We start from the raw sequence: 24,433 nt of genomic DNA, 5'->3' as shown, positions 1-24,433 counted from the left end.
TCAGTACTTTTCTTGAGGGTTCCTATAATTCTCTTGCTCTTCGATCATGTACATTTCCAGTTCCTTCTTAGTTGAATGGTACAACCTTAATTACTTGATTCTCTTTCTAGCTTAACTAGTGGAGTTTAATTACAAGTTCCTTGAAAATCTAGCTAGGAGTATGCTGCAAAAGATCATTGTGACTCGTCGAGCTTCAAAAAATTACAAAAGCACCAAATTTAAATTATTACAAACCAAAAAAAATCCAAATGAACCGAGCTGGAAAATAAGGTCAACAAGAACCAGCATTGAAGTAACGGATGTTTAAATTGTAGTAGCAATAGAATCTTGACACAGATGACCAAATGAAAAGAAGAAAAATGTGCATCTAATGCCGCCTTACTTGGTTCCTCAACAACTGACACGTCATGTAGCACTTGGCAAAATATACAAACAATCCCTATACCTTAGAGAGACTTTTGTGATTAATCCTGTACTAGTTCTAAACTTGTTACTTGAACAGGAACAGTCAAATTATGTTTGCTCTTTTTTTTTTTTGGTAATTTGAAATAAAATATAACAAAATACGACCTTATTATTATGCATAGTATCAAAATACTACAACTTTATTTATATAATAATATATTTTGTTTACACAATTTTGCAAATCGTGTATTCTTATTTAAAAAATTAAAGTAACCATTCATATAAACAATAGGTCAATATCCAATCCATTTGAATTTTTTTAAAAAATATATAGTAAATAGTTTTTGAGAATATTCTACTGTTCAAGAACTAGGAATGTAATCGAGTCGAATTTGAGTATCATCGTACTCAAACTCGAGCGAATGGTATTACTGAAACTCGAACTCGAGCGAATGATGTTACTGAAACTCGAACTCGAGCTCGATGCATTGTTTACAGAACTCGAGTTCAACTCACATGAGACTCGAGTCAATGCGAGTCTTATCGAATTCAAGTCAAGAAGATTTGGAGATTTCATTTTTCTGGACAATTTTTGAGCAAAAAAACATTATTGCCCTTCAAAAAAATTCGTATCACTGAAACATTCCGTAAATTCAACCAATCTTGTGTCCACAAAGGTAATTTCATAATAATGATATATTAAAGAATTAGATTAAAAAATTCAATAAGACTCGATAAGTTTTCGAGTCTTACTACTAGATACTTGAATTCGACTTACTAGACCTATTGATCTACTCGAACTTAACTCGAATTCAATCAATTCGAATCCGATTTAAGTTTTTGACCGAACTACTCGCCAGTTTATAACCCTATCGAGAACTTTATTTTGTTCTTCTTCTTTCTGAAGGTCCTTGCCCACATTTAACTGCAGATCGGTATGCACTTCTTTCCCATCATCACTACATATTAACAAACTAAGAGAAAAGGAAAGCGAGATAATAGAGAAAAAAAAATTTTTAAGTAGGTACTAAAGTACTTAAAATATATATATAACTTTAGGAAAAAAATAAAAAGCTAAGTTGAAGCACTGTGCAGTTGAAAAGGACCGATGGCCACTTCTTCTATAAAAGAGGAATTATACCCACGATGACTGAGGTACGAGCACATTTCTTGATCAGCTTACATGGTTTTACATACAAGGCCAGGCCACTAAAGCAACCCGAAAAATGGGGACCAACCAAGTGATGATGTTGCTACTACTCTTGCCTGTCTTCTACTACCATGCCATGGCTACAGCATCCTCAGGTCGTCTTCCACAAACCGCCTTGCCTCTCGGTATTATTCCTTCTATTCAATTTATTAGTTTCTTGTTTTTCTGACCAGTCATCTCCGTGTTTCTCTTCTGGCTTAAGAACATGCAGGAAATAAATCTTTTAATTAAGTCCCGGGTAATTCTATGACATTATAGAGTTCGACAAAGCTGTCTCAATTTTCTTCTTCTTCTTTTTTAATCTTTCCTTTCTTTCATTAGCATAGGTAGAAGCTATCTCAAGCTACTCAGATGATTTATTATATCTCATGTAGCAGCTTGCTTCTTTTTTTCTTTTTTTTTTTTTGGGGGTGGGGGGGTGGGGGTGCGGTGGTAGAGCCTTTTTTCCTACTAAAAGCTGCTCATCTTACAGGTTATAGCCGAACTTGATGAATTTGCATATTTTATTTTCGATATTTTCAGTTATATTTGCAAAAGTGTTAAGATTATTATTTTTCCTCAAGTGTAAAGTTCTGTTGATGTGGGGTACAAACCTTTCAAGTCCTTGCGTAAGTTCCCCAGGTGATCCATAATGCGGTCAGAAAGTTTCTGTAAAAGTGGATGCGAAAGTTTAATCAATTATGTGATGCTCATATAATTAAAGTTCCTGATTTCCAACTTTTGATAAAGTTCTCTGGTGCAAACTAGTTGCATATCTTGATGCCATCTTATCCTTTTATCCTGCTGGCACAAATTCTGGTCTTAATGAATTATTGAACTGTTTAAAGTCTTTTCATGCACGCTTTTTTCTTGAAAGATTTATTTGTTGCTACTAGAATTCCATCAGTCGAATCAATCAAAAAGTGCTGGTGGAAATTTCCTGGGTTGGGTCATTCAAAGGTACACCATCCATACCCGTGAGCGAGCAGTTTTAAATCGTACCGGCCATCTAAATTTAACGTTGTTAATTAATTAGCCACTGAATTATGGTTCATTGCTTCATTGGTACGTAACTGCTTGGTGCTTAGCATCTGAAATTCTTGAAAATGTGAATTGCAAAAATATATCTTAAGTACGTGGGATCCGACATCTCGAAAAACGTTTGCATGGTACAGTTGAGTTGGAGCACAAGACCGTGGAAGCTAAAGGCGAGGTGAAACACCTTAGCAGCAACGAAAATGGTGAAACTGTGATTGCTCATCACGGGCATGGGAGGAAGTTACAATATGCTGCTGGCACTGGCGGCAGAGGAACGGGCGGTGGCCAACTAGCTGGCAATGGCGGCGGGGGATCAAACACCCCTTACACGCCGGGAGCCGCAGGTGCCATACCCGCTTATGGCGCTGGTGGGGGTGCCAATATCCACCGCAACAACAACCATCACAGCGCAGGAAGCTGTATCCATAGTTGCAGAAGATATCCAGCCCTTTCAGCAATTCTCTTGGCTTACCTTCTGATAAATACGTACGTGTTTGTGTATTGAGCTAGCATTGATACAGAGAAATCTAGAACCCTTGCATTGTGAAATTTCTCTAGTTTTAGCTTTCGTTTCTTTGATAGGCTGAATATTAAGCCTGGATTTTAGTTTCCCGTTCATGTTTGGTGTGTAGAAGTTGCATTTGTCAGAATAAAGTGACCGTTCATAATTTTACCTCTCAGAACTCCAATTTTCATCAACTACGCGTTGTGAATATACGAACCCAAGTGAGGAACTTAGTTGCTTTTCAGATTTACTGGGAAAAGCTGCCAAAAAAAAAATTTTTTTTTTTCCACAAGAACAGAGAAGACTAGTCTGGGAATGGGGACTTGTGGAATGAAAGACTTTCACGTATCACAGAAAATTATATTTCTAGCTCCAAGCAACGTTTCATCAACATTAACTTATGGAGCAAAATAACAAACTAAGAAATGCTTACAAATACTGCCAAACAATTTTCACAGTACTTGTCGAATAAAGATAAGCTAAAATCATCCGTAGCCAGACTACAGACTCTTACTGTAATTTAACACACTTCATTCAACATTCTTCGATACTGGGGCAATTTTTGTTAGACTGACATTTTAAAGACAGAGTAGGATATGATTCTAAAGAGGTGATGCTTAAATTTGGCAGCCTTAAATCGTTTCTAGGAATATGAAAGAAAACAAATACAAGTTGTATAGCCCATACGTCCCTCTCGTGTCGATTCCATTTGACATGGGGACGAAAATCATGGTCACTTTCCAGATAATGCTGTATTGGTGGCATCCCACAACAAATACTAATTTTGAACACATATACAACCTTGTCCAGCAAAGGTAAAAGGGAATCCTAGTAAATCACAATAGCAGAATTCAAGTGGAGCCACATTCATGTGTTATACTACGAACCTAGTCTTCACTTTATGAGAATCGTTCCTTAGATGATATAGACAGGTAAAAGTATCTATCATCAGAAAAAGCTATGAATACTTTCTCTTTAAGTTAGTGTTACCATCTATGAGCTGTATTGATAGCTAAATGGTATTCTAAGTTTAGATGGTTTTAATGATTTCCTCCAGATACTGTGGATGCAAACATTATCATCTACTTAATACATGCATTAGTATCACTTTGAGGTGTTAAAGTTAGTGCATGATATCGAATGGGAACAAGATTTCCCAAGATGGCTGATAGATTTAGCACAGAAGGAAATGAGGGTAGTGGCCCCTTTTTGTAATTAATCCATGTACTATCAAGTGTTTATATAAGTCTGTTAATGTTTGTTAGGAAAAAAAAAAAAGTATCACTTTGTGGTAGTCTAGACACACTGCTAAGAACATAGGCCGATAGCTGTTTTGAAATAAAAAAATGTAAACATTAATAAAATGCTTACAGGTGTTGCAGGGTGTCTATGGAGTGAGTAGACATCGCCATGAGTAGACCTTGTTTAACTTTTCTAAATTGAATTACCGAAGCAGACAACTTGAACCAGGTGGCATGGACGCCTCAGAAATTTCATCACTTTATGCAATAATAGTAAGGGTATCAAGATTGTTGTTAGGTAGAAAGTAAATCATGGTTACCAGATTCCATTTAAGTCTACTTTGGTGTAACAGTATTGAAAGAGGTTATAAGCGACTTCTATTCTGCTGTCACTGTCATTCAGTACCTATTTAACTAGTTATGCTGTAACACACACTTTGATGCCTTTGCAACTACAATTTGGCCAGATTAAAAATCTACTTCGTCATTCTATTCAATTTCATAAACTGGAGTTAGTTGTAGCCAATGGAACAAAAACATCGTGAAGGAGCAAGAATAACAAAGCTATCACTAATTAGAGATACACCAACCTCAGCTTCAAAACTCAGAGAGCAGCTCAAGCTTACGAGCCTGGAAAAACTTGCAACGTCCTTTACCACTTGATTCAATTTCTTCACTTTTCCTCTTTGATGCAGTAAAACCAACATTTGTTAGCTTTAGTTGCCGCTTACGAGTCCTTTCAGATAAACCATCTTCATCAGCAGCATCAGATTCCCTAAAATAGGAACAAGAGGATATATTCTAAAGATGAGGAAACACAAAAAAACACTGCCATGTGTACATGCATCTGTTATGAACCTTTGAAATGTAAAAGGGTTAATAAGCCAACACTGAAATGGTTCTGGGATCAATAACCAGGTGAAGAGCTGATGTATATAGAGAAATCATCTAAAGAAATTTCAATCAAGTCACGCTTCATAGTGCAATTATTGCATCTTCAATTATCATAAAATTGTTCAATTTTAGTGAGGTCCAAACCATGTAAGAAGAGCACAAATTACTGGATCAATGAATAGAAAGGATACAACATTCAAGTAGTAGAAACATGGTTCTAACTCTAAGGTCAATAACCAAATGGTTGAACAGCTCCAGCTTGTTCAGAATGAACCTTTCTTGATGCTTTCTCAAAGTATTTTCGTTACATACGTACCCTGTTAATTTATATCCAGGGAACACATGAGACTTTTATTCTTATTCCAATGAGAAGAAAGACAAAAGAAAATGAAATTCTCAAGACCGGGATAGTTCCTAGAGTTTGTCCATTGCAGTCCTTATTGCTGTTTGCAGCTTCTATAATTTGTGGTACATGACATTCATCTGTAAGTGCTACCTAATCAATTAGTTAATGCTTGGCAGCATGATGGAAATGGGGCCAGCATTCTTCACTCCTATTGAACTTGAATGACACTACCCCAAGTTTTTCTTGTAGTTTTATTACAGAATCATGGTATATGTTATGAATAGTTCGGCTAAATACTCACTTATCCAAGTTTTGACAACAAAGGACATACGTACACATACACATACACGTGCATGCACACACACACACAGAGACACCTGGACAAGTATTTTAGAGCCCTGACGTGCCAAAGAAGCATAAACATGCTCACTGCCATCCACCAAAAACTCAGATCAAGGTCTCACCATAATACTTCAACAAGATGTTTGGAGTATGATGTGCAAGTTCCCCAGCTGAACCGAACTAGCGTGGGGAAACCGAAAACTGAGTGTTTGTGGTCATCCAACCAGGACTTAGTCTCAGGATCTAAAAGGATGAACAAACTCTTAGCTCCCTAACCAGAAAAAGCAAGAACCAAAATATAGCGTCAATATGGAGCAGAACAGTTATATTAATACCTCCAGGGTATCCTGACCCAAAGTTTCTATGCATGTTTTCAGCAGTTTCATCAAGCACCCAATCTCGCAATGCTCGATCCCTTGTAACCTGAAAGGTAGAATAATGACCCAGAGAAGTATGCAAGGAGACCTCAAACTGAGGCAGAGAGAAGGATTCACCTTTGCAACTATACTTGCTCCACTTACAACGGGGTAGATACTATCAGCCTTCTTGGCAACTACAAATTTAATTGATGGAAATCTTTCAGAAAGCTTGATCCTGTATTTTTCAGCATCTCCCACTGTGTCCACATAGACCTGTAACACTTCACAGAATTAGGTACTTCCACCTCTTGAGAAATCAAGACAGTTGATTAAGGCCACAAGGCCCAGGAGTAATTTGGCCTCCAAATATGTCATATCACATGGTGAGATTTGAAACAATCAAAGGAAACTCAATTACAGCGTGGTCTACAATCCCTTAAGCTTGAAAGTGAAGTATTCCTCCAATCTGGTATTGTTTTGATTACATAATCAAAGGTAAACACATAGCCATGATTCTACAAGATTTGAACAGGCTCAAAAAGGAGAGAGTGGGTAGGCCTTAAGAATAGATTTGGCTGTAGCACAAAAGAAGGATTTGACTCATGGATTATATCCCAGAAAATGAGATGGCTCAAAGGCAGTTAATCACTCCAGAGCACCAAGGTAATAATTTGAATCCAGCAGATTCAAAATCATTTAAGAAATTCATTTCATCTTCCATGATAATTGAACAGTTATTGACTAATTTCAGAACATTCCAAAAGTCATTTAATTGTGCACAAATGTACTCTAATTGCTGTGATTGTGTTTATTTAATGTAAAAGCTCAAATTCCAATCTCTATTGCCTTAAATAATGCGCTTAAAAGCATTAAAAACATACATATTCTGAAATAGAGAACTTTTACCTCAGTAAGAAGAACACCCAGGTTGAGCACTCTGCTGACGAGGCCAATGGCAGAATCATGTGATATTTCGTTCAGGTTTATTTTATGTCTGTTAAAGATTAAACAGCATCAGTAGCATCAACCAAACAGCTTCAGTTAGCTAGGGTAAAACAGAAAAAGGTCAACTCTTACTTCTTTAACATTTTAGAGGAGAGCTCCCTTGGATCTATCACATCCACAGCCCAACCAATGGATTCATCAGTTTTCAGATTCTCAAATAACTCCTCCCTCTTTTCTTCTTTCAAAGTTTTTGAATCTGCATGAGGAAGGAGCATATGAATGTGATAATGACAATAATATTTGCTCTGAAGCTAATAGCACTTGAAGAAACCTTTGCCAGCAAAAACGAACAGAAAATATCTCTAAGGGCAAAAACTTCTACTTCAGAAGTTATTTTCTGTTTCATTAAGATATTACCATTTAATTTCTTCAGACACATTGCCGATTTCTAGACCCATGCTTGTGGACTTAACTGATCTCTAGGCATCGCTCCAAATTTTGCTAAATTGAGAACAATGGAGCACTGTACTTGACAAACACCCCCCACCTCCACGCGCCTCCAACCACATATAATTAGAAGAGCGGTATTGAGCACTAGTTTAAGATGTTGACGTAGGAATAACTGTCACTAAGTGGTATTCTCAAACACCTGTTATGTATGTGGAAATAACAGTACCTGCAAATTCGTCTCTCTACTTTTTTCAATAATTTCATCAGCAATTTTTCTCAACTCCCTCGGGAAAGGGTCTCTTCTGGCACCCTTTCCTCCCATGACACCCATCAGTCAATACAGCTTAATTCAACTAAAATATGGTAGTCAAAATAGTAGTAAATAACCAAATGCAGCCTTTGATCAAAGGGTCACGACCTCAAAAATGCCAACAATCTAAATATTGAGGATTTGAGCAAAATATTGAAAAGGGAATCAATTGGAACACATATGGAGCAATATCAAGAAAAGGGTTTGACAGAGTAACCTGCAAAGTTCAATGTGGAAAGCGCCTTCTGATATGAGCAAGCACAGTACACGCATCCATAAACCATAGGTCCTGTAAAGGTATTTTTGTTTGAGAAAAAAGGGGGGGGGGGGGGGGGGGGGGGAGAGAGAGAAGGCTATTGGAGTTATCTTGTAAGCTGAAAGAGTGGAATTTGAAAGGCAGAAAATAGGGAGGGAGTTGAAAAAAGAAGCACCTAAAACAGGGCCGCGGCCAGCTTCATCGATTCCCATCATGCAAGGCTTCGATGCCCATTTCGGCAGAGCTGCTTCCGATCTCATCTGGGTGGGGGCGGCCGTTCCTTCTCCAGCTCTTCCCACTCGTCGCCCGATATCCGTTGGACTGGCTTTTGCGCGCGGACAACAATTTCCGCCAGAACTCCCTGTCACTTTGCGGAAGCAAGGTTTGTTTCGATCGTAAATTATTTGAGATATTTTTACTGTAGTATTTTTTGTGATATGATAGATAGATGTGAGATAAAAAAAATAATTAGAAAAATAAAAAAATATATTAAAAATTATAATAATGATATAAACAAATATATCGACAATATGTGATATAGATATGGTAATAATAAATTTACAGAACTAATTCAACCGCATTGCATTAGAGGCTTGTACCATGTTCATCTGTCGTCAATATTTTAAAAACTGGACCGTTAATTGAATCGGTGAAGTAAAAGGGTCGAGATTCAACAGGTCAGACTGATTTAACCTTGGTTCAATGAATTTTTAAAAAAATAATTTATATAAATATATATATGTACAAAATAAGACATGTAGTGGACTAATTTAATACTTTACATGATGAAAAGTTTACTATTTTTGAATAACTTGGATTTTTAAAAATAAATTATTTGTTTTTGAATTATAAGTTAAAACAAATAAATTTCATCTCAATTTCAATTATATCTACCAAAAAATCTTAAATCCAACCCAAAAATATCACAATATTTTGAAATTATACAAAATTCGCGTCTATGAGAATTTAGACATTGTGAATTTTAATTTTAATTTACGTTTTGGGATTTAGAAATTGCAATTTAAAAAAGAAAGTTTGGAGTTCAAAAGAAGTCAAGAGAATCGAAAATAAAAATGCAAACTTGATAAGCAAAAAAAATAAGATAAAAGTAAGTGGTTGTGCCATTAAATAATTTGGATTAAAAAATAATTCTTTTTTAATTTTTTTAATTTAATGGACAAAAATAAAATTAAAAGATGTAAGAAAACATCAATAAATTAAAAATAAAGATGTTTGATTAAAAAGGAAGTGACAAAAGAAAAGAGAATAGAGAGAAAGAGAAAAAGAGAGAGAGAGAGAGAGAGAGAAAGTTGAAAATTAAAAAGAAAGAACCATGAGAGAATGAGATTTTGTTAAAAAAAATGAAAAAAAGAAATATGAGTGTTTGTTTTATATAAATAAGTTATAAAAAAATTAATAAGATGTGATAGTGCAACAGTTACTATATTGTTCTTCTATTACAAAGGTCATGAGTTCGAATTTTGAAAGTTAAATTTTGCAAAACGTTAAAAAAAAAAAAAAACTAGAGAAAACCAAAAAAATCGGTTCAATCCGGTTTCGATGGTTTCACGATTGGACCGGTTTTCTAGCATGGTTAACCTTAACATAGAACCGGACCGGTGCCATGATCGATTCACGATTCAACCGGTCGAACCCGTCTGTCCGGTTCGATTTTCAAAACATTGTCTATCGTTTAATGGTTTGTTGTACATGTTTTCATAAAATCCTTGCACAATTTTTGCACTAATTGAGTTTTAAAGGCTAAACACATTCAAAGTATTAAAGTTTGGTGGGGTGAGAGATCAAGGGTTTAAACCTTGACTCCTATCAATTATCACATTAAGTGGCTCTATTTAAAAATCACCGTATGGTCTGGTGATAGTTTAGTCCTTTTCGAGTTACCCTTAGTCTCTTTAAGTCCTCTTTCTCCCCTTAATATAGGATATAATAGATTATATAACAGTTATGGCTATCATTTCAGGAAAAAAAAAAAAAAGGTTTAAGGGCTAAGCCCGTCAGTCTTACACTGGCCACGTATTGAACTTGGTTAATGATGTGAACAAATTGGGTTTCCACATTATTGGGCTGCTGGGATGTTTGGGTTAGACGAATGCTATCAGTCCATTCGCATTATTATGAGTAGAAGTATTTCTTTTCAGAATAGTTCCTTGTAACACTTTACAATGGAAAAGGCGAAACAAATACTAGCAAATAGAATAGCACTTGAGATTCTCGGTAACATGTTTTCTATGTCAATTCAATATCACCTATGACATTATGTCAAGTGTCCTGTTATTATTTACACTTTAATTTTTTAATAATTCAAATTGATTTGACTTAACACAAGTTTTCTCTACCTCTAAAACTTTGAACCAAAATTAACCAACCGTCTAATTCATATACCAATACTTTCAACGATGATTGCCTTCAAACAAAATTGCAGTGGAACTCTTTTTGTCGTTGATTGCTTTGAAAAAGCCAAAAAGAGAAAATTCCCTGAAACTAGTGATCTAAAAATTCCTAAATGGTGACTCGTACAGCTGCTAGAAATTCTTTCAGCTATATTGTTAGCTGTTTCCGATGAGGTCCACACTTCAACGACGTCGTCCTTTTGATTCCTCCATCAGCTCCGCCATTCCACGTGGCGTCATCTCCACTGTCAATTGCCTCACCGTCAAAGGCGCCGAGGACGCCCTCAACAAACCCTACTCTTTCGAGCTCTCCACTAGCGGGAATACCATGTATTTCGTGGCTAATTCGAAGACGGAGAAAGAAGATTGGATCCACTCCTTCGGACGCTCAATTGGGCCTCAGTAATATGCTAGTTTATCTTTACAGCTAGCCATTTTTGGGTGAAATAACCAAAAGGCGTCTCTTTTGCTTTGTGGGTTCTCCTCCATTTTGCCTTTTGTTGTTGCTAGAACTTGTTTTAGTACACCGGCTGGAAAAAGACAGCAGCAATTTTGGCTTGAGCTTACATTGGAGGCATTAATGAAGGAGTTCCTCTTGATTCTAGTTCCATAGTTTCTTTTCTTGGAACTATTCTAGGTGTATTGGGTAGAAGGTAGCTAGTTATAATGAGGGGTGATGGACCTGCTGGCGAAGTTAATAAAGTGTTAATCGTAGTAATGATGTGTTTGGGGATGTTTATTGGGTGCAGTTGGTGTCAGGATAATGGAAATGCAGAAGTTGCTGTATATATCGTGACTCTCAAACAAGCACCAGCTTCTCGTTCCAATGCGGAAGTCAAAGTAAAAGACCAGTATTTTGTTAGTGCCAGTCCTAGTAGAATGAACAATATTATAGGTGACATTGAGTTGGCATAGAAAATATGTAACCGAAAATTTCAAGTGATAGAATAGTTTCCTCGGTGCCATAGTGCACTGGTTGTATAGTGCTTATCGAACTTTTACTTGATCTTGTAAAGTTTAAGTTAATCCATAAAATCACTTATTGTTTTAAGGAAAAAAAAAAAGAATGGCAAGAGTTACAAGCGCCTTGGTTACAAAATGACAATGATCATAAAATCCAATGCCAAGTAGGGCTATGAGATTGCTGCGTTGCAGTCTTGCACTTGAAGAATGTGAAAGAGAAAGCAAAAAGACGGGAGGATAAGAAAAAGGCTAAAGATGGACACCCAAGAACATCATGGGTATGTATGCTCTTTGCGAGTTGAGTCCAGACTTTCGAGCAATACGCTACTTTTCTTCATTCACTCGTATATTCTGTATTTCAAGACTGGTTATGCTTTCTGCGATACTTTGATAGACATGGAAGCAAAGCCCATAGCATTTGATTACTGCATCAAATCTTCGCAGAAGCAACGTAAGCACGAAAAACAGCCATAATATACATTTCCTTGCATTGTGGTCTAAGCTGGTTACAAAACTTACACTTCTGATATCTAATTTTGCCCACTACTAATCATACAAACTTGGAAAGGGCAGGCCACATGTGTAAAGCGGATCAAACTAGATAGAAGGAGAACACTTTGCTCTGGTTAAAAAGCAGAAAGCCAGAGTGGGTAGATGCTGGCTACTTTTCCATAGTATGAGGCTGCCTTCAACCACCCGAGCAATTGGATTGGGCATCATCTTTCATTGAAACAAAGAACCAAACCTTTACTCAACAATCAAGTGGAGCATTAACGATACTCGATTGTTATCACTGGACTTGATTATCATGTCCAGGTAATGGACAGCATCCTGAGGTAGAAGTCCTTCCAAGAAAAAGCGAAACTGATGAGTGTGCGTCTCACGCATAGCTTCCAGACACTGTTCCAGTAATTTTCCCTGCTGCACTTTTCCTATGTCTGCTGCTTCCATATATGGTAGTAATTCCCTCTCCTCCTCCTCAAAATGTTGCTGGCAGTTATTCTGTCAACATAAGAAATCCCACATCAATACCGTGAATGCAGAATAAGTGGTGGCAAAGTGAATGTAGAAAGCGATGTCTGGATGGTTTTACATCAAAATTAGATACTGCAGAACCTACCTTTAACATCTTGAACCGGTTAGCAAGGTTGAAGAGGGCCTCTTGGTAGACAGGGCTTCCCAAATCCAGAACACCAATAGACTTGATATCTTCTTTGATGCCATTCATTATAGGCAGGTCCCTTGCATGTTCTTCATTCGCAGCTTTGGACAATCCTGCATAATTACATGCCCGAGAAAATCATAATTTTGGTAGAAACCCATATTCACTAACCAGCTTGGACATTGACAGACAAGTCACCTTCATTATCTGCACACGCAGCAATCAATGTTTTAACATGTTTATAACGTTTTGCTGTATAAATCCCAAGTTTCGTTCATTTTGTCTATTTCAAACTTACTAATGGCAGTAGATCTTTTCTTCTTTCTATTACATGCACAATTTCCACAAGTCATACCTTAATATAATCCTTATTTAGTTTTTTCTTCATTTGTTTTTTTTTTTTAAAAAAAAAACCAGTATTCCAAAGAATTGGTTCTAAGATGTAATTGAAGTTTTGTTCATGATGCAAAAGTGAAATGCAGATCTGATACCAGTGAAGCTACCATAGATATAGAAATGTAAACTTTCTTCCCTTGTTCTCCAAACGGTAGTAAAAGCACATGCAATTTCAGATACCCTCCATTGCAATTTCCTTCAAAATCTCAATCTCTGAGATTTTTTTCACTAGTACTTGAAAATCATCTACCAATCGACAGACATCAACCCAGTGCTGATAAACTAACTCACCACTTTTGTTAGCGAACAAGAAAGCAATTTGCAACCAGAGAGTACGACCACAGAAGTAATTTAATCTTGCATAAATGCACAAAAAATAGTAATGCAGAAAATAGAAACTTAATGAGTACTATTCTGCATGCGTATTTGCCTTCATACTGCATTTACTTTGAGCCTTGACCACAAATTTAAAGAGATAAACAAGAATCTGCTAGTCTTAAATTCAGTAAAAAAGCCAACTGATCTTCATTTCATCCATCTAAAATATGAACCTTCAACGACAATGCAGTAAGAATAAGTAGCGCTACAACTATCTCTTCATGAGCTGGACCAGTCGTTGGCCCTTCTCTTTCTCACTTTTCCTTAGTATGGCCAAGCATTATTTCTCAAGCTCCTAAATTAACACCAAAATAGAAAGGTTTGTTCCCACAAATCCTGTTCCATCAGCTCCCAAATTTACTAAATACAGCCCCAGTCCCCTAAAAAAAAAATTCAACTAAACTTCAAAATTACGCAAAATAATTGAAGATTAACCCATAAATAACTACTAAATCTCTACTAACCACCAATTAGTACCTCGATCAGCTTTATCCAATATGGGAAAGACAACTCTCTCCTCCATCCGAGCATGCTCCAGCATCACCTCCATCAGCTGCCCATAATTCCTCCCAAACTTGTTCATCTCCATCCTCGGACTCCCCATCGCCGCGTCCCCTTTGGTCCGGCCACCGCGCGCCGCCAAGTCCTCCCCCCACCTCACCATCCTCTCCAAGTGCCACATCATACTCCTGTGCTGCAGATTCACCACCCACACCACCAACGGCGTCGTCTTATCGAACCAACCGAACGAATTCACATGCTTCCCATCTCTCCCCACCAACAATGCCGGCTCCGGGAACTTCCAGTCCAAGTACCGAAATATCTCCTCCGCCGACCCCGATACAACGTCGGAGTCGCAGTACAAAACCGGGGACTCGACTATTTCAGAGGGAGTGTACTGCAATGACACGGGCTTGTAGAGAATGGCAAATCTTATGTAAAATGTGGCGGTGCTGTTGGGTGGTCCGTACAGCTTGACGACTGGGGGGGTCTTACTAACCAGCTCAGATGGGAAAGGGATTGGGATACTTTCAAGGGTGGATTTCTTCTGGGTCTGGGCTCCTCCTTTACTAAACAGCTCAGATGGGATGATTTCTGCGGTTGATTTCTTCTGGGTTCCAGAACAATTTCCCATTTTCCAGTACAGCAGATTTTCTTTACAGGGGAAAAAATGATGCCTTTTTTTGTGGTTGAATGGAAGGAAAGGCAACGAGGGTCAGGAAGAATTAGTAGCAACCAACGGAGGGTAGAGGAGATTTTGCTTGGGCCTTGGGGGGGTGCTCTTTTACTGTACTAGTACGCCATTATTGTTGCTTTAGAGCCAAGGATTATACGAGAGACAGATGAAACAGTGATTAACAGAAGTGAAAATGACAATTCCAAAGTCTTTGGTGGAAATAAGAGAAAGAGAGAGAGAGAGAGGGGGGGGGGGGGGTGGGGTGGTGTAAAATGTAGAAAGTACAAAGCCCAGCGAATAGAGCTTGGAGGATCTATAAGATTTCTGTGCAACAACTAACAAGTAAAAAGAAAAGGAATGATCTGAAACTGAGAGGAGGAGGGAGGAGGGAGGAGACCGGAGAGTAGAGAGGTCATGTGACCATATAGCTATAGCCTGTAGCTCATATCGACATGCAGAGGCGTTCTTTCGGTAATGGAGTACTCATTTTATACTTTGGGCAATACACATTGACTCGTTAATAATCATTTATTTCGTTGGTAGAATATACATTTACTAGTAACGGGTATATAAGAAGAACATATAATAAAGATGCTTGATTTTGAAGGGATAGAATCATTATTATTGTTTATTATCAAAAAGTGGGAGGTTGCATTCCTACATAATTGAATGTTGAAAATTGAGAGGGGCCGGGGGATAGATCAAGATTTCAAGGAAGGGAGGAAAAATTTCAGTTGCTGATTGCTAGACGACCTCAACGCTCCTCCGCTGGGGCCTCTCAAATGGTTGGTGACTGGCGGTGTTGTGACATGTCTGTAAGCAATTGCCAATTGTTTTAAGACATTTTGCCCGTTACATCGAGTGGAAGACTTTTTACAAATTCTGTGCTAAATTTAAGGGATTGCAAAGAAGATTTTATTTTATTTTATTTTTCTTTGATTAAAATGTGGGACTGGTTTCTAACATGAGATTATGAGAAAAGTCTGTCAGATTTAGATGGAGAATACGAGAGAGACTTTTATCCAAATCTCTGCCTCCATCATGAGAGATAGACAATGGCGAAGCCACTCTTTCGGGTAACGTGTCGGATCCCAATTGCCACCTTATTTTCTTTTATTGTCCTACTAAAGCAATATAGGTGTCTAAATAGATTTATGTTGACACAAAAAGAAGATGATCCTACCCCAATTAGATCAAGAAAGTATAACCTATGTAGCTAGAACTAAAATTGATACCGAAAATTTAGGTTGGGTTTGGATTGCATTTTCCTTCATTTTTTTGTGAAAAAAATACTGTAGCGATTTGATATATGTGAGGAAAAAAAGTAATAGGGAAATGTGATCACGGAAAATGACAATATTTTTTAAGGGAAACAAGTAATCCAAGCATGGCCTTAGTTGAAAGATTGTGCATGCGATCAAGCAAGAACTCATATACGATCCAACAAAGAGAATCAATTTCAAGACTATATATATATGTGTGTGTGTGTGTGTGTGGTCTAAATTAAGGAGTAAGACGCGAATTTAGTAAATTTGGAGTTATCCCGTCTTAGCTTAGGATGCGACCAGATTCACTATGGTACTATCAAAGATTAATTAATACAGTACGTAATAATCGACGCACTTCATCAAGAAGCAATATGGAAATGTTTATGGAGTGTGGAGGGAAGCCTAACAGGTTGACCAGCCATGCACGTGACCTTTGCAGCATGTGCAAGAGGGGTTAGTTTCACTTTGCACCCGAATTCTGATTAGATCTCTAAACTTTAATACAATACAGAACACTTTAATTTTTAAAATATAAATCTGTCTCATGTTGGTCTCAAAGTATAAAATTCACAACACTTTAATCTCTGAAATATAAAATTTATTCCATTTTAATCCCTACGATATACTCATTTAAGTATAAAATCTATCATACTTTCTTGACGATCTTACTTAGACTCTGTTTGATAACTCGATTTGACATTTATATTGATTTCAAATTTTAACATGTTTAGACGTGTCTGATGACAAAAAATAGAATATTTGAATTAATTAAATGGCACAGAATTTTCTAGACAAAATCTACTTCTAAAAATAAGTGGTAAACTATTCACTTATCACTTAATATGATATACACTCAAACGTATCAGATTTAGTACAAAATTTATAATTTAGAGCCTAAAAAATATCCCGTTTTGAAATTCAATGATTAAAGTGAAATTTCGAGATATAGTTAAAAGGTGCAAAGTGAAATTAACCCTGACAATAATAGCATCCATAGAAGTTTCTTTTTTTTTTTTTTTTTGGCCGATGTTGTATTTACAAAATAATGATGATGATTTATGAAGCCAAGCATTGATTCGTCTTGCTGTTCCATGCACATTAACCAAATCTACGAGACTTGAAAAACAACCAAATATGATATTGAGAATTTTACCATCCATATAAGCCCAATGTCCACACGTAAACCTCAAGTGATGAATCATGAAAGGACACCCGCAAACCTTATTTAAAGCAACGTTCTAAAGTGGGGACTACCAAATTTGAATCAAATGATGCTGAATGAAGTAAACGTGGGAATATTTGCCGAGCTTTGATTAAGTCATAAGCGAAGAATTTGAACCATGCATTTAATTTTTTTTTTTTTTTTTTGCTATTCCTACTGGTTAAATCTATTCTATTTCCACGTCATATTGGTTAATGTACATTTCACATAGATGAATTGGATTAAATAAAACATTCTAAGTTGAAATTAAGCACAAAGTTGCTAATCTAAAATTACATTCAAGATGCATTCTGCGTCCGCCTCTGCTATTTCTCGAGGATAATTTGAAAAAAGCTAGTAGATCCTTTTTTCTTTTTTTCTTTTTTGGCAATACAAATTTAATACCGTGATACTTTTTTTTTTCTCTTTTCCTTTTTTTTTTTGGTTTAAAGGAACAAAGGACTTTCCATATCAGCCCACAGCCTCTGGCCGTCAGGCCTCTAATGGGGTTTCGGGGATTTCTGGCAGATGTTGTACGGTAAAAGGGCAGGTGGTAACGATCAAGTTTCATTTTGGGCTCAAAGTTGTTGTACTCGAGATATTTGTGACCCATCATTTTTGTCTACCTAGGACTCGCATGCATCTCTCGCACAAGTACCAAAAAATGTTACGTTGCCCATAGAACAGGCCCGAAAAGCCCAAGACATAACAACTTGACAATTAGAGCTTTTTCTTTTTTCCTGGTAAGGATAATCATGGGTGGCTCTAAATTTACAATTTGAGCATTTTGAGAGCTTGTATTAAGTTCGCGAAGAGTTGACTTGGAGGATAAGGTCAACGGACTTGTAGGTAAGAGCTTCTAGTTTAAGACTTTCTGCGTAAAAAAAATAAATAAAAGCACTTGTATCAAACTAATAACTTCTCAAGAAATTTATCTTTACAGCGATAATTTTTGTCCAACAAGAAGCAAGTTTGGTACAAACAAATTGAAGGATTCTTTGGCAAAAGAGTCACTTATTATTCATTTCATCTACACGGTTCATGTAAAACAATGATGAAAGCTAAAGGCCAGGATCTATTCATTATGATATTAAACTTAAAATGTCAATAACAAAAGAAGAAACATTTTTTTGATGCCAAGTAGGTGGAAATCACAAGGAAAACAACAAAGGTGAAAAAACACTTACCATGGTAAAAAGATATTACCTACTTATTTCCTATGATTTTAGCAACAATTTAAGTGTCACTTAATTCAAGAATTAATACTTCATAACTCCTTACTCCTTAGTCATCATTACTCACAAGCTAATAGGGTAAGTACCATAAATTCAAGTGGACCCTTTAGCAATATGGAAAGCAAATTATGACTTGCATATTTGCTGTTTAATGACAGGAGCCTCTAAATCTCGGGCCAGCAATGAAAAATATTTAATACCAAAAAAATTAGTTTTAAATCCGTTTGCAATCAATTTGCTGAGGATATATATGGATATAATCTGCTCCTCGGTTTGGAATCTGTTGAGAAGTGCAATAATTATGGTCGTTCAGCTTACTGCTTGCTTATCTTTTGCTGACTACTTTTCATCAATTCCAACCACTCTTGATTTGTATTTATCAGGAAAAATGAATTTGCAAAGATATGGTATTGCTCTAGGAAGTGAAGGAGAAAAAAAATCTATGTTTTCAGACTTGGACCAGGCATTGATTCGGTTGAGCTCAGGGATTAGGGGGTCAATGGGTTTGGCCGGATTCGATAGGGGTGGAACCAGATGTTGTCATAAATAAAAATTATTTAAAAATTAAAATATTATAGATAAAATACCTAAGAGCATGTTAATATTAATAAAGGTATATTCATATATATTTGATGTTTTAAATATATATTTAACAAGAAAAAACAAAGAAATTAGAACAATCAAGTAGCAATTTATACTATTTAATGAACATTAACAAGTTTAGAATTAAAATTATGGACTTAATTAAAAACTAATATCAAATTTTAGGACAACATTTATAAAGTATGAAATATTTGAGATATATTACTAATTTTTAACAATTTAGGGGTCAAAAGATAATATTGAAAATGTTTGACCTTTTTTTAAAAAAAGCTTTGACTGGACCTGTTCTTCCGGTTTTTTCCCGGTCAAACCCGATTTTTGATTGGATTTGATCGAGTTTTAAATTGTCCGGTTTTTTAGAATAACTCGGACCGGATGCCTACACAAAAAAAAATATGATGGAAGTTGTAAAGGAGATTAATGCAAAGGGTTAAAAAAGGAAGAGCAGAACAGCCAAAAAAAAAAAAAAAGGAAGAAAAGAAAAAAATAGTAAACAAAGATTTGCCAACTACATAAAGGAAAGTTGAGGGTGGGAGAGAGATTGGATTGGGTGCTAAGTTGAAGGGATTGTAAATAGGAGGTTCTAAATTCCCTTAAAGTATAGAAAAATCACCATTAGCACCATGACTAGTAGCAAATGTAAATTTGACCTTTTCTATTGGTGAGATACAACAAAAGTCCATTAGTTTTTAGGATAAAAATGTCTTTGCCTTGCTGTGATGCTATGCCAAAAATGAAAATCATTACAGACAAATAAATTTGTGCAAATGAAACTTGTTTTGCTGTAAATATATATGGTTTTTATTTTGTCAGTGATATAGATTTCCTTTTTTAACAAGAAAACAACAAACCATTGAAATTTCACTCTACCATTGTTAAAATGGACTTGTAGTTTTGATCATATTTTGTTTAGATTGTAGAATGATGATACACTTTGTTTCATAATCCAATTCAATAATTTAAATTAATAGATTAAGATATTAACATATTTATGTTCAAATGTTTTTTATAACTAAAAATAGAGCATCTTAATTAATAAAATGGCTTTGAATTGTTAAGCTAAACTTATTCTAAAAGATAAATAAGGAGGAGCTCATTTATCATTTAATGTAGAATAAACTCAAATGTTAGTATTTCAATATTGAACAATTCAGTAATTTAATAAATTCATATTTCAAATTTCAAATTTCAAATTTATCAAATACACTCTTGAACTCACGTTATACACTTCTGAAAAACAAAACTAGTAGTATAGCAACTGTACATAAGATATATTTCCCATTCTTCCATCAACTGGCATGGGACAAGGTGACATCCAATTTTATATCCAGGAAGAATTCAACATAATCGAATAAGTACCTGATTCGCAAGACAAGTAAAGTGCATATTGCTTTCAATATTCTTAGTCTAGTTGAATGTGCTTCTAAGCATGCTAAAGTTTGCTCACCTAGAGCACTTAATTTACACTCAAAGTTTTTTTTTTTTTTTTTGAGAATAATGAATGGTTCAATTTCAGAGGTTCCATGAGAAAAATGCTCTACACAACTGATTTACCAAGGGTGGTCATAGTTTAAATTTGAATCAGAATCAACTCGATTGTTTGTTGAACTAAAATCAGAACTAGATTTTAGAAATCGGAATTGGAACCATAATTGTAACTAAAGGTTCAAGTTCAAGTTCATCAAAATTTTGACTCAGCCATTTAGAACTTTTCAAACTTTCTAATAAATCATTTGCTACTTAAACTTATTTGATCAGTTTAGAATTCAATATTAATAATCAACACGTAGTACTAGTAGCTCTCTAATTCTAGTTCAACAACCCACTGTCAATATTCCATTAATAAGTCTATACCCTATAACTAATCTAAAACCAAGACCCATCTAATTTAATCTATAGTACGATATTTTTTTAATAAAATTTGCATCATTTTTCACTTTTTCCTTGCACTGATAATACAATAAAGTTTTTTTTAACATTCATTGTCATAATTTCTTAAATTGAATTTTATAACAATAAGTGTTTAAGTATAACTAAAAGAACTAGAACTGTAACTGAAAGAATTTAGAACCGTAATTGGTATAAAATTGAAATCAAAGCCGAATCAGAATCAAAGGTACAAAAATTGTAACCATAACCATCCCTACAAGGTTTGGTTTGGGTTCCACTTTTTAGAAGAACCGAAACCATCAGTTGAGATTGTCAGTTTTTAAACCAGAACTGATGATTTTGGAACCGTGGCTATGTCTAGATCCATCAAAATGAGCTAAAATAGGGGGTGATATCGAGTCGAGTTCGAGCTCGAGTTTGAACAAGTATTTCAAGCTAAATTCAAGGTCGACTCATTGAAGTTCTTTATAAGCTTGAGTTCAACTTGTTAGGGCTCAAAAAATTTTCAGACCTTATTGAGCTCGATAAAAAGTTTTGAAATATATGATAGCAAAAAATTGTAACAAATAAACCTAAAATAGTAATTTGGAAAATAATAATATAATAATTAAATATTTGATGGAAAATTCGATAGAGCTTGTCGAGCCTTGAGTCTCCTAGATCTGTACTTGAACTTGACTCGAAGTTTCAATCGAATAACTCGAACTCGACTCAAACTCGGACAACGACGCGCGCTCGAAGAAGTTTAGGAAAAATTAAAAAATCTTTTATTGTGCTTTAATAAATTAATATATTGGCAACTGTTTGTTAATATTTATTATTGTCTTTTGATAGTTTCCTTTTTAGCACTGTTTTTTATTATTCAAGATAGAGCTTTAGTTTGTTATAAAAAGTCCATAGCTAGTGACGGTGGTATTTGTCATATTCTGATTTCTAACTCATCGGTTACTTTTCTCTCTTGATGCAAGCCACCGTCCAACAAAACTCTTTTCCAACCCCAGTGAAAGGATATCCATCCACCTCTACATCAGCCTAGTACATAAATATACATCTGATCACCTAAAACTTCAGCAATGCTTCAACCTGCTATCAGCGTTTTCTTCCCCATTCTCTGCATAATTCAAAAGTACTACCAAGATTATCAACAATTTGCATGCATGCGTGCAATATCTGTCAAAGAAGCCGCATCAAAAATGATTCATGAAACTCCTTTGAAAAAAGAGAGGTTGGATTACAACGAAAATTTCATGTATACCATGCCATCAGTGAATTATGGAGGCGCAAAATTGTTTCCGCCACCAATTTCTTGCTTGTCCCTGTTTAATGAAGCCAGGCATTTAAATTACTATAAACTTAACATGAATGATGCCACCTTTTCTGAGGAAGAGGTGATTCTTCTCGGCCGAGATACCATGTCCTGTTTAAGGCATAATAGCCACCAAAAAATGTGGTTTCCCCGTCGACCAAGAGTTGAAGAGCAGCAGCACCAAGGAGGAGATGATGACGACGATGACGACAGTAGTGATGATAGCAGTAGTAGTGAGAGTGACTACTACTACACCACCTCTGATGAAGATTTGGATGATGATGATGATGGTAGTGACTTAGAGAATCCAGATCATGATGGTGATGAGTCAATTGACAACAATAACAACAACAACAACGAGCATTATGGGAATGGTGGTGATTACAGTGGCAACCTTGAGGAGGAGGAGGAGGCTATAAATGATATTGGTGATGATAGAGAGGGGAACGCAAATAATGAAGGGGGCAATGAGAACAGCAACAACAATAATACTAGTTAAGATGTAAAAGGAGAAAAAAGCAGAGAAGAAATAATGGCCAAAAAAAAAAAAAAATAGATGGGCTGAAACATAAAAAACAAAATAATGAACTTATAATAATGTATTTCCAGTTTTACTGATGAAAAGTCAAATATTAGTGTGTATGGATTGGTGTATTGGTGTGTTTATCAAATACGTATTTTTATTTTTAAAGCTCACACTAATTCCATAAACAATTCCAAAAACATAATCAAATGCACTAATAAATATATAAATAAATCTTCGCATTCTTTCTTCCTCTACATGCCATAATCACTCACCACTACCTACCATTAGTGGCTATCATCACTGGCAGTCGCCATCCTCCTTTTTTTTTTTCTCTTTATCTCTCCTTTCTCTTTTCCTTCTTTTTTTTTCTCTCTCCTCCCTCCTCCTTCTCCTCTTTTCTTCCTTGCATCCCACCATTCCTTCCTCCTTAGCTCTAATGCGACCAAATCTGATTGCAATTGGCACCACTAGAGAGCACTTTGAGAGCGTGGAGGCTCAACCAGAGAGTGGTGTGACCAAAGAGCTCTTTGGTTGTGCTGGTCACAGCCAACATAACTAGAGATAGGGGAGAAAGGGCCAGTAGGATGCAAGGGAAAGGAGGGAGGAAAGAGGGAGGGGGACGAGGAGAGAGGGGAGAAGAGAGGAAGGGGAGGAGAGATGTAGGGGGAGAGGGCGGTGATAGGTGGTGGTAGGTAATGCTGAATTTTTTTTTAATTTTAAAAATACGTCACTAAAATTTTAACACCTTGATACATCCTAAAACTACTTCAAAATACATCCTAAAAAATACTCTCAAAAACACTATAAAAAATACCAAATCATTTACGGTAAAAATTTTTTCATGTACAATGTTACAGTAAAATATTTAAAAAATACTCAAAAAAAATACCCTTTTCACCCTTGACTTTTGTGACCAAGTTTGACTACATCTGACCAAGTTTGATCCCCTTAGTCTTGAGTCTTGATAGATAACTTTCTTCTTTTTAATCAATAGGTGATATCTAAATTCTTCCGATTCTAATCGGCAGTAAGGCCCAACTAGACCATGAGGGCTAGAGATAGAATATCTCTGTCTCTGGATTAAGGGAGTGCACTACTATACACTCTTTGAGTGTCATTCTACATTATTTCTACTCTAATCGATATTACAGAAGAATTCAACTAGGCTATAAGGGGTAAAGATTCAGGATCCCATCTCTTAATCAAAGAAGTATGTTACTATACACTTCTTGAATTTTAATATAAGTATAAGATTTTGAATCCCTTACCTGCAACCAGACCTGCAACTTATGATTAACCAAATCTGGTAAGGCGAATTGGTTGAGTCTTTGATTAATTGTATACCGAAACTTCCCTTTTGGCGGCGATTTCTTGTAACCGGTCGTCCAACTTCGAGTAATATATAGTAGTATATGCAACGTTGCTTCTAATCCTGACTTTGCTACCATGTCCAGATCCTAACTTCGAGAAATCAGAGAAGTTAGGGACTGTGATCTAGTTTTTTTTACTTCCCGGCTGGCATTTTGACAGTAAAATTAATCTAACTAATTCCACGTAGTTCAAATTTTAAAATTTACAGAGTGCGTATATTGTGTTTCATTTACATGACTGGTTGATTCAAAACAGACGAGGGAAGG

At 35.9% G+C, this 24,433-nt stretch overlaps 3 protein-coding genes across 3 annotated transcripts; 1 reads left to right on the top strand and 2 right to left on the bottom strand.

Moving 5' to 3' along the window:
* Window positions 1-1,563: 1,563 nt before the first annotated feature.
* Window positions 1,564-3,300, top strand: LOC113725652 (uncharacterized). Its single transcript, XM_027248942.2, has 2 exons — window positions 1,564-1,740; window positions 2,770-3,300. Exons 1-2 carry the CDS (start codon window positions 1,632-1,634, stop codon window positions 3,135-3,137), a joined length of 477 nt encoding a protein of 158 aa, XP_027104743.1. The 5' UTR covers window positions 1,564-1,631; the 3' UTR covers window positions 3,138-3,300.
* A 1,536-nt stretch (window positions 3,301-4,836) lies between these two features.
* LOC113725651 (ribonuclease H2 subunit A-like) lies at window positions 4,837-8,656 on the bottom strand. The gene is made up of 8 exons (XM_027248941.2): window positions 8,456-8,656; window positions 8,242-8,313; window positions 7,397-7,520; window positions 7,226-7,313; window positions 6,455-6,592; window positions 6,296-6,383; window positions 6,083-6,203; window positions 4,837-5,153 (listed from the first exon to the last, which is right to left on the bottom strand). The coding sequence occupies exons 1-8, from the start codon at window positions 8,538-8,540 to the stop codon at window positions 4,976-4,978; spliced, it is 894 nt and encodes a 297-aa protein (XP_027104742.1). The 5' UTR covers window positions 8,541-8,656; the 3' UTR covers window positions 4,837-4,975.
* Window positions 8,657-12,106: 3,450 nt separating this feature from the next.
* Window positions 12,107-15,250, bottom strand: LOC113725650 (uncharacterized). The gene is made up of 3 exons (XM_027248939.2): window positions 14,068-15,250; window positions 12,775-12,929; window positions 12,107-12,656 (listed from the first exon to the last, which is right to left on the bottom strand). The coding sequence occupies exons 1-3, from the start codon at window positions 14,723-14,725 to the stop codon at window positions 12,402-12,404; spliced, it is 1,068 nt and encodes a 355-aa protein (XP_027104740.1). The 5' UTR covers window positions 14,726-15,250; the 3' UTR covers window positions 12,107-12,401.
* Window positions 15,251-24,433: the final 9,183 nt, after the last annotated feature.

This window comes from Coffea arabica, chromosome 2c (assembly GCF_036785885.1).
Source record: "Coffea arabica cultivar ET-39 chromosome 2c, Coffea Arabica ET-39 HiFi, whole genome shotgun sequence".
NCBI lineage: Eukaryota > Viridiplantae > Streptophyta > Magnoliopsida > Gentianales > Rubiaceae > Coffea > Coffea arabica.
This window is presented reverse-complemented; position numbering and strand designations above follow the sequence as displayed.